This window comes from Balaenoptera borealis (assembly GCF_965194805.1).
Source record: "Balaenoptera borealis genome assembly, chromosome: 6".
Classification (NCBI taxonomy): domain Eukaryota; kingdom Metazoa; phylum Chordata; class Mammalia; order Artiodactyla; family Balaenopteridae; genus Balaenoptera; species Balaenoptera borealis.
In genome coordinates this window covers 3314579-3325233 of record NC_138863.1, presented here as the reverse complement: position 1 = coordinate 3325233, position 10655 = coordinate 3314579, and the positions used below count along the sequence as shown (strand labels likewise).

At 56.4% G+C, this 10655-nt stretch overlaps 1 protein-coding gene across 1 annotated transcript; it reads left to right on the top strand.

The window, feature by feature from the left end:
* Window positions 1-832: 832 nt before the first annotated feature.
* Window positions 833-10600, top strand: PRLH (prolactin releasing hormone). Its single transcript, XM_082396019.1, has 3 exons — window positions 833-2189; window positions 4077-4208; window positions 4712-10600. The coding sequence occupies exons 2-3, from the start codon at window positions 4133-4135 to the stop codon at window positions 4873-4875; spliced, it is 240 nt and encodes a 79-aa protein (XP_082252145.1). The 5' UTR covers window positions 833-2189; window positions 4077-4132; the 3' UTR covers window positions 4876-10600.
* The last annotated feature ends 55 nt before the right edge of the window (window positions 10601-10655 follow it).

The window sequence follows — 10655 nt, the reverse complement described above, 5'->3', positions numbered from 1 at the left end:
TGGAGGAGCATCGTTTTCAGAACAGCTGTGTATCTTGTCGGAACAAGAAACATTCACATTAAACAAGTCAGGGATACATTCTTTCAAAGTTTTAAAAAAAACAGACCAGCAGGTACACAGCGAGCCAGCACGGCCTTGGCCCTGGGAAGGGAGGCTTATCATCAAAGCAGCACCGGCCTCGGCGTCCCAGGAAGGGAGGCATTTCATCTTTCTTTTTAATGTGGACATTCTTTACTTCTGGTCAGTGCGCCCTTTTCTTTCATGATTAAAGCAGACGTACAATGTACGTTTGATGGGCCACAGACAGGATGTTCTAGTTAACACACAGGATGTTCTAGTTAATGTACAATTCAAGTTAACGCACATATAAGCCAGAACGACTCCCCCAGACCTCAATATGTGAACATTTCTTTTATCAGCACCAACCCGCACTGAGACAAAGCTGCTTGGCTGAAAGAGAAGGATTCACTACCCCACACACACACACTCATGCACACATACACACTCACACACCACACACGTACACACACACACCACACACTCCTGCGCGTGCACTCTCACAAGCGTGCACACTCCCACACATGCATACACGCTCATGCACACATGCACGCACACGTGCGCACACGCACACACACACACGCAGGCTCCCACGACGGTGCCCAGGAAGCTGCCTCCAGCTGCTGCGGTCTCACAGTGTCCGCTGCCCCTGAGGCCCAGGTGCTGTGCACACATCTGCAGGGAGAGGACCCACCTCGAGACAGGACCACACCTCACGTCAGTGCTTCTCCACCATCACCACTCTTCACAAGAGCCACTCTGACCACCGCGGACCCTGAGCTCCCCTGGGCATTCTGACAGAATCCATCCCAGTGGCCTCAGCCTGCAGCCCGGGGCAGAAGCCACCCGCCACGCTCCTTATACACTCCCCCTCACCAGCGCCCCCCGGCTCCAGACTTTCTGGGAACCCACCACCCATATAACCTCCATCACCAGGAATGGGCAGCCATGGCAGGAAGGAGAAGCGCCCGTGACTGACCCTCTGGGGTCCAGGTACTGCTCTGGAACTTTCCTCGAAGTCTGACGGAGGCTCAGGGAGGGCCGCGTGGCCCCTGCGCACGTCCAAGGAGAGCTACCTGGGAGGTGCCCTCCCCAGGACAGGCTCCTTGAGACGATGCTCAACGGCGCTTAAATGACCTTTGCTGTCATCTATGATTATTCAGTACAGGAATGAGTTCAGTTCTGAGGGCCAAGTGAAATGGAGAACGGTGTTCAGTTATTTAGAATAGCGTAAGTATTCAGCTTTTCTAACTACTTGAGGACATGCTTGTTAAATGAAAAGAATGAGATTCAAAATGCACGAGTCTGATGAATCCACCCAGAAAGTATGTGAAAAGCCCACGAGAAGGAAACATATCGCATGTGATAAATGGCTGGATTCCCTGATAGGATGGATGGTTTTTTTTCTAGCTTTCTGTATGTGCTAAATTCTTTCCAAATGTACATAAATAGCTTTTATAATAAAAATAAGCTTGTTTATTATTTATTTTACAATGGAAATACATGTATTTGTTTTATAATAATAATAAACTTGTTTATTTTAAACGGTAATGATGACAATTCTGGAAAAGCCTAGAAAAAATAATTTTTCAGTGATCGGAACAGGACGAAAGTGGTTTGCATGTAATGAACGCAGCTATGAAAAGCCACGTAGGTGCCTGGGAAGGATTACGAGGATATCATTCAGTTGTGATGGCCTCGGGTGACTTGTCCCTTCACCTTTGCATTGGAAACTGGGACTTAAAGGAGGAGGGAGACAGCCGCAGGGTCCCCTCTGTGTCAGCCATCACGCGGCTGCGGGCACCCAGGTTCGGGGCACCTGACTGCAATTGCCCAAAGCATGAAGGAGGAAGGCTAATGTGTTTTAAAACCACTCAGCCCAAATGAAATTATATAACCCAGGAAGGGACACATCACATTGCTGATGAGAGTTAAAAAAAAAAAAATAGAAGAAAGAAAAGAAAAAAGAAAACAACTCTCTCCTGATGCCACCCAGTGAGGGAGGCGGGCGGGGAGGGGCGGGTGGGTGTCGGGTCGACTGCTTCCTCCCGGGGCTATAAAAGGGGTGAGGCTGGCTGCCACCTGGGTCACTGTTCCCGGTCACAGCACTTGCCAGCCTCGTGGGCACCTCGGTGAGTAGCTCCCAGGGGGCTGGAGAGGGTGGGGGTCCCTGACACTCCACCCTCCTCTGTCAGCCTTCCCTCTGCATCCGGGCAGGGGTCAGTCCTGGCAGCCAGGACCAGCAGTGGCGGGGGCGGACGTGGCAGCCACAGCACCGCTTGTGCATCTGAGGGCCACGCCGGCCCGCCGGGGCCCCGGTGCGCAAGGCTGTCGTGGCGGGGACAGAAGGTGAAGCCGTCCAGGCAACTCTGCTGGGAAAGCAGACCAGGAATCCCGCCGGCCCGGCAACAGCCAACCTCCAACTCGCAGGAGGCAGGTCCTTCCCCTGGTATCAGGTGCTGCCAGGGTTCTCCTAAGACGCCCTCCAGCCAGCAAGGGTCCCAGCCCAGGGGGAGGAGCAAACACCCCAGTGTCTCTGGGTGCATCTCTTTATTACTCTGCTTTTTTTTTTTTTTTTTTTTGGCTGCGGGGATCTTAGTTCCCCGACCAGGGATTGAACCCGGGCCCCAGCAGTGAAAGCGCCGAGTCCAACCGTTGGATCGCCAGGGAGCGCCCTTTATTACTCTGCTTTGATGATGGCCCCTTCATTTCCTCTAAGTTGGAGTCCCCCTGCCACTGAGTGTGAGACACCCCAACACGTCCCTGGAAAGGAAAGGGGTGGGCATCTTAAATCTCTTGGATGGAGAGCACTTTCCAGGGGCTGGAAAGCCAAGGTCAGCAGAGGGGTCCTCCCTGAAACAGGCAGCCTCTCTGGCGTCTTCTGCGGGTTCCTGAAGTGCCAAGGGGGGGTGGGGTGGGAGGAGCCAGCCCTATGAGCTGGGGGCACCTGCGGAAGGAGTTGCCAGGTCTGCGGGAAGGATGCTGGTCAGGGCCTCAGCCCCGGCAGGGTGAGAAGTGAGTTTTCTGGGTGTCTCTGTTGCCCACAGCACCCTCTCCCCCAGCACCGGTACTGGGGGTGTCCTGCTGCATGAGGACAGGTCCCACCGGCTGCAGGTTGATCTTGGAGACTCAGCAGCTGGGATCTGGGGTCGTGGGGTGGGGGAGGTGAGTACTCTTGGGAAGGATGGAAGATGATGGCACTTCTACAGTGCCCGGCTGGCGGCTGACGTTCTCCAGCCGGCACGGGGCAGGATGGAACCGGGCCGAGGGAGGGAAAGAGCCCTGCACCAGGGTCCCAGCCCGAGTGTGGTCCGGGCTCAGCCTTCCCCCGGCTCCCCTCCCTGGGCATGTCTGAGGTTGGGCCGCACCCCGTCCACCTCTGCAGCAACCTTGGCTCCTCCGGGCAGCTCCCCACCAACCCGCTCACCTCTGCCCTCCCTGCCGAGGCCAGGTGTGCACACCCACAGTGGTGCGGAGCCCTCCCGCACTCCTGGTTCCCTGACACAGACAGGCAGACAGATGGGGGCAGCTCCAGGAGAGCCCCGCTCTCTACATCCACAGCTCATGTTCCTCCCGGCCTCCTTCTGATGACAGAGGGTCCTTGCAAACATGACTGAGCACGGCAGAGGCCACCACACACGTGGTCACCTCATTTAGTGCTCACTGTACGGAGGAGAGGGTGGGGTCCCCCGGGGAGCAAGGGACTGTGCAGAGAGCCAGGTCGCCTGCTACCTCTATGCTCACTGCCATCCCAGCAGAGCAGAGAAACGCACCGCAGAGCACAGCTGCCTGCACACGCGTGTAACCCCACGCACACCCCCTCACGCACACAGGGGCGTGAAAACGCACGCACACCCTGTCGTGCACAGGTGCACACCCATGCACGCGTGCACTCACAGACACACACGCTCACGCACACGGGCACGTCCACTCTGACATGCACGGCGCTCGCGTTATCTGAGGGTCCCAGCTTTGTGCGCACGCGCCCTCACGCGCTCTCACCTTCACCCCTGCCCCAGGCTGCGCCCGCCCGTGTGGCATCCCAGCTCGAGCGGCCTCTCAAGGAGCCAGAGGGATGAAGGCGCCGCGGGCCTGGTTCCTGTGCCTGCTGCTGCTGGGCCTGGCCCACCAGCGCTCCATGGAGCTCCGCGGTGAGTGCCCGGCCCCCTGGCCTGCCCTCCCACCCCTCCGCCCCGGGGTCACGGTTGGGGCCTGGCCGCCTCCTGAGCTGGGGCACCGTCCTTGCTAAGTGCCCCGGGGCTGGGGGCTCGGCCTCCTGCTCAGCAGACCTCTCCCCACAGTGTCCCTGACACCTGCTCCCAAGGGCCCCTGCCCGACGTTCGGGGGAGGGGTTCACTCCTCACCACCAGGGCGGCCTGGGGCTGAGGCCACTTTGCCCATGAGAAGGGGCTTGTGGGGACAGGAGGGGAAGGGGGAGCTCGTCCTGGTGTGAGTTTGAGTTCCCATTTCCCGAAGCCACCGCACCCCCCCGAAATGGCCTGGCCAGGCCCTCTGGGCGCCCCTCCTGCGCGGGCGGGTCCCAGCATGGCCTGGCGACTGGGCAGCACTGAGCTGAGCGCGTGCACTGGGCCCTGCCTCCGCGGTTGCACAAATCAGGGCACGTGCATTCACACACTGTTCTCTCTCTTTCCAGCCCCCGACATCAATCCTGCCTGGTACACGGGCCGCGGAATCCGGCCTGTGGGCCGCTTTGGCCGGAGGAGAGCAGCCCTGGGGGATGGACCAAAGCCTGGCCTCCAGCGCCCGCCCGCCTGCTTCCCCCTGGCAGGAGGCGCTGAGCCCTCCCAGGGTGGCTGACAGCTCAGCTCCTCCAGGAACGACCCCAGGAGCCTGCCCCCAGCCCCCCGCCCCCTCCTCCACAGGCTACTTCCCCTTCAGTCCCAATAAAAGCAGCTGGCCTTGTTTACAAGTGTCTGTGTGGGGACAAAGTGGGAGGTGCTTTCCCTCGTGGGACGTTAGCCTAGAGGACCCTTAGAGCCCAGAGGCTCTAGGACTTGCCCAAGGGCGCTCAGCATGGAGTAGGGAGGCTGGGATGTCCTTGGTCGCTGCAGCTCCTACCACCCTCCCCCAAGCCGCCCTGAATGGCTGCTCAGGCTGTGCACTGCACGAGGCCACCTCGCAGGAGGCCCCAGAGGAGGGCAGCCCAGCCCCCGGCCTGCCCTGCCCTCTCTCTGCCCCAGGCCTTCTCGCCTCCCTGTTGGTACTCGGGGGAGAAAAAGAAGCACGGGTGGCTTGTATGCAGTACTCTAGGTTCAAGTATTTCAACCCCACCTTGCGTCCCTTTCAAATCGCATGGGGACGTCCCTGTGTCCTGTCTCAGAGCGAACTCGCTTTGGCATCGGGAAACACACAGCCACTAACCGGGCGACTGAGCCCCGCCGCTAACTTCTCGGAGCCCCGGTTCCCACGCCTGAACCTGGGGCTAGTAACCGCTCCCCTCACTCCTGAGCTCAAGTTGGTGCAGCAGCAAGTGTGGATGCTCTGTGAGCGTAAACCCCCTTCTCCAAGGCGCACCCCCTAGTCCAGCGCTGGGGTGGGGGGCAGGGCAGGTTTAACCAGTTGCTTCTGAACCCAGAGCTCAGGGCCCGTCAGGCCTCTGCCTGCAGGGTCCCAGGAGCCTGCCCAGACCGCGGGACTCCTTCAGTCCATCCACACTCAGGAGGGCTCGGGACTCACAGCAAGCCCACAGGACCCCAGACACCAGCCATCCCTGCTCCAAATCAAGGAAGGCGGGTCACACTCACTGGCCAGCTGGAGGAGGCTGAGCTGGCCCAGACCACCCAAACAGAGCTGCACCAGGGCTGCCCCTCTTCCCAGCCACAGGGAGGCCAGAGGGAGGGCAGAGGCCAGTCGCCTCCCAGGGGAGAGCTCCTGCCGCCTCGGCACCTCCCCAGGGTGGATGCGCACGGGGGGAACAGGAGAGCGGCCAGGTCTGCTTCCAGGGCAGGCAGGTGCTGGGCCAGGGCAGGCAGGTGCTGGGCCAGGCCTGGCAGCGTGGAGAGCCCAGGAAAGCAGTTTGGCGGTTCTTCAAAAGTTAAACCTGTAGTTAGCACACGGCCCCTCCCACCCGTGGGTACATACCCCAGAGAGCTGAGAACCGGTGTTCAAATAAATACTTGTACAGGAATGTTCATAGCAGCACAATTCACAACAGCCAAAAAGGTAGAAACAACCCAATACCCATCGATAGATGAATGGGTAACAGAACGTGGTCCATCCACACAATGGATTATTATTCGGCCATGAAAAGGAAGGAGTTCTTTCGAATGCTACCACATGGATGAACCTTGAAAGCATGACGCAAAGTGAAAGAAGCCAGACACAAAAGGTCCCACAGTGGATGATTCCATTCATATGAAAGGTCCAGAAGAGGCAAATCCATAGAGACGGAAGTAGTTTGGTGGTTGCCAGGAGCTGAGGTCTACTCCATGGGTACAGGGTTTCCTTGTGGGGAATGAAAGTGTCTGGGAACTGGGCCGAGGTGGTGAATGTGCTAAACGCCACTCAGTCGTACACTTTAAACAAAAGAGTTCACAGCCCCACATGACGTAGACATGGAAACATTAGCGTGATGAAGGGCTCCGGATTCCAGCCACCCAGCGTGTGATACCCTGTCAGGGCAGCCCCAGGAAACGAATACATCTTCTGAGCCCAGAGAAGTAGAGAGATGGAAGATGTTACGTTTTCTACAAATTCTTATTATGAAAGTTTTCAAACTTACAAGAAATCGCAAAAATATTATGATGACATCTAATACCTCGCACTTCAATTCTACAATTATCACTGTATTTACTTTCTCTCCCCGCCGCCTCCCCTTCTCTCTCTCTACCTCTTGGAAGTAAGCGGTAGACATCGTATTTCCCCTAGATATCTCAGCATCTCTCTCCTCAAACTAAGGACAATCTCCTACATAACCACAAAATTATCACCAGGCCTAAAACATTTTGTAATAATTCCCTAACATCATTGAGTTTTTAGTCCATACTCAAAAATCCCCAGATAAGGCACGAAAATCTTAGTTGTCTTTTCTTTTTTTTTTGGAAGCCAGGCTCCAGTCTAATTTCAAGGTCACCCTTAGTTATTTCTCGTCACTCCCGGATCATCTCATTTTGTCACGACATTGACTTTCACAAGGGCCCTGATGTGTTACCTTGTAGAACGGAGCCACACGTGTGACCTGTCGACTCCTCCCCCAAGTGCTGTTACCCTGTTCTTCTGTCCCCCCCGCCCCCCCCCCACTGTATTTCCTGTAACCTGAGCAGCGGGTCTAGGGGCAGAACTGGACTCGGTTACCACTGAGGGCATGAATGCTCTGTGTCTGTCCTACAGCATCGTACCTGATGGTGGGCTCTGGGCCCCGCTCTGACAGGTGCCTAGTCTGGCCCTTACGGAGAGGATCTCTCAACTGTAAAAATCTCTCGGGTTCCCCATCTGCTCACTATGCGATCCGCAGAGGCCCTGGGGACCCACGGCACTAGCCTGTTTCCCAAAGAGCTCACAGCCAGTGATGTACACCTCACGGAATACCTTGGCTGGGATCAACTGTTACATCATGGGTTGTACAACGGTGATTCTCTAATTCCTTCCACATGTATGAGCGGGATTCTTCTAAAGGAGATATTTCTCCTTTTTTCTCCTTTCCTCCTTTTTTTTTTTCTTTTTGTTCAGCAACTTACAAATCATTCTTGATGCTCAAATTGTCCTAAGTTTGGCCAGTGAGACCTTCAAAAAGGGAATACATTTTAAAAGAAAAAGAATGGGGGGTTTCCCTGGTGGTGCAGTGGTTGGGAGTCCGCCTGCCAGTGCAGCGGACACGGGTTTGAGCCCTGGTCTGGGGGGATCCCGCATGCCGCGGAACAGCTAGGCCCGTGCACCACAACTACTGAGATCATGTGCCACAACTACTGAAGTCCGCGCGCGTAGGGCCGGTGCTCCGCAACAAGAGAAGCCACTACAATGAAGAGCCCGTGAACCGCAGCAAAGAGTAGCCCCCACTTGCCACAGCTGGAGAAAGCCCTTGCGCAGTGGGGAAGACCCAGTGCAGCCAAAAATAAGTAAATTAAATAAATAGATTAAAAAAAAAGAAAAAGAAAAAGAAAAAGAATGGGGCTTCCCTGGTGGCACAGCGGTTAAGAATCCGCCTGTCAATGCAGGGGACGCGGGTTCGAGCCCTGGTCCGGGAAGATCCCACATGCTGCAGAGCAACTAAGCCCGTGAGCCACAGCTACTGAGCCTGCGCTCTAGAGCCCGCGAGCCATAACTTCTGAGCCCGCGTGCCACAACTACTGAAGCCCACGCACCTAGAACCTGTGCTCCGCAACAAGAGAGGCCACCGCAATAAGCCCGCGCACCGCAACAAAGAGTAGCCCCTGCTCACCGCAACCAGAGAAAGCCCGCGCGCAGCAACGAAGACCCAACGCAGGCAAAAATAAAAACAAAAATAATTAATTAATTTTTCAAAAAAAAAAGAAAAAGAAAAAGAATGGATTCCTGAGTCAGCCCTCTGGGCACAGGGGGCTTGTCCAGGGAAGCTGGAGGAGGCGTTAGAAGCAGAGGGGGATGGGAAGGGTCACGGCTACAGGCAGGACATCAGGGCTGCGCCCAATGCTGCCTCTCGTCCTCTCTGTGCTTCCTGCCTCCATCACGAGCACGCACACGCACACGCGCGCACGCGCATGCACACACACGCGTACACGTGCGTGCACACACACGCACGCACGCACGCACGCACGCACACCCCGGCTCATGAGAAGGGCTGGAGCAGCTTCCCTGGATGCGGGCAGGACGGTCAGCTCACCCACCAGCCTCCCCTGAGCACCTGCAACCCCTCGGGCTCATCGCCCCCCAGGATCCACGCCCACGCCCCCTACCACCACCTCACGGTCCAGGACGGGCTGAGATCAGGTGGGAGAAGCCCTGACACAGAGAGAGGCTTCCATAAACGTCTGCGGTGGCTGGGGTGGAGGTTGTTTGTAGGAGAACCTGCCTTTTGTTTACATCACTGGGAATATCGGCTCCTATCCTCTCTGGGACACATATTTGTTGAGTGCCTGGCATGTACCAGACATCGAACCGGGCACCGGGAGCCCCACGAGAGGAAGGACAGACAGAACCCCCGCCCTCATGGCAGAGCTCCCCCTTATCTGAATATTAGGTCACCAGGAGGGCTCAAAACTCCCAGGGCTCAAGCTGCACTGCAGACGGATTTAACCAGAGCTTCCGGTGGGCACAGGGATGCGGCCTGCAGAGGCTCCCAGGTGATTCCCTCGCAGGGCTGAGCCCCACCTGCCCCGTGGGGGAGAAGGGGAGGAAAAGGGGCTATCACATCCGGCAATGGGGAACCCAGCTCCAGGATCGCAACGCACCCCATCCCATCTTGGGGGAAGGGGGGGGAAGCGTGAAAGGATGCCAGGTGGCAATGAGTCAAAGAATACCTTTTGATAATAAATTCTAGCACAGTGTCACTAGCCTGGCAAGACGGGAAAAAAACAATCAGAAATGTGGGCATCCTACAAATATCATTATTTCCCCACTTCCTATTTCATCGTGGATGGGTCAGATACTCCTCTGAAAGCCCTACTGTCAGCAAAGCAGCCCTCAGGATGCGAAGACCAGGGGCGGTGGGGTTTGCCTTCGGCGGTGCTGGCGCGCCATCTAGTGGCCAGGGGCCACCTCAGCCTCCCGCCGCCTCCGAAGTGGGTCCCGCCCTTTGCAGAAGGGGTCCCAGCCCTGCTACCCCAGAGCGGGGGAACAGAGAGCACGGGGACACAGCCTTACACAGAGGGGCTCACACCTCACGTACGTCACCTACGAGGGAAGAGTCGCATACGAAACTTCACTGCAGTCAGAAACTGCAGGGCACACAGCACCAAGCTGTCAGGTTTCACCGGGAGATTGTCCAGGAAAGAAACCGTGTGAGTGCTTTTGGGACGTCCAGGAGCTCAGCATCAACGGGGAAGGATGCTTCACATTCGTCCCTCTGTTGATCCTTACAGCTGATATAGTGAAGCCACCTTTCTCAGGGGGATGACAATGTCGTCTTATTTAAAATTTCATACAGAAGGGCCATCGGGCCTCCCTAAAGGCAGGAGCGAGGTGAGCTCATGATGTGTCAGCACCAGAAAGATGTCCTGGGCCCGCCTCAGCCACAGCCCGCCGCCTGGGGCCCCTCAGTATTTACTCACCGTGAGCCCTCCTGGGGGATGTGCGGGAACAGACCCCCAGCTTACAATCTCACCGAGGACCACGTGATATAAAGTTAACCCTAAAAATGCATTCCAATATACAGTAGGTGCAGACAAATACTGTTTGATTCCACTTACACGAGGTACCTAGAATAGCCAAATTCATAGAGTCAGAAAGTACATTGATAGATTCCAGGGTCGGGGGTGGGGAGGTGGGGAGGGGAATGGGGAGTCAGGGTTTAATGGGGACAGAGTTTCCGTTTAAGAAAGTGAAAACTTCAGGAGATGGATGTTGGTGAGAACTGCACAACAATGTGAACGTACTTAGTGCCACCGAACTGTACAGCTAAGTGTGGTTAAAATAGTATGTTTTATATTATGTGACTTTTACCA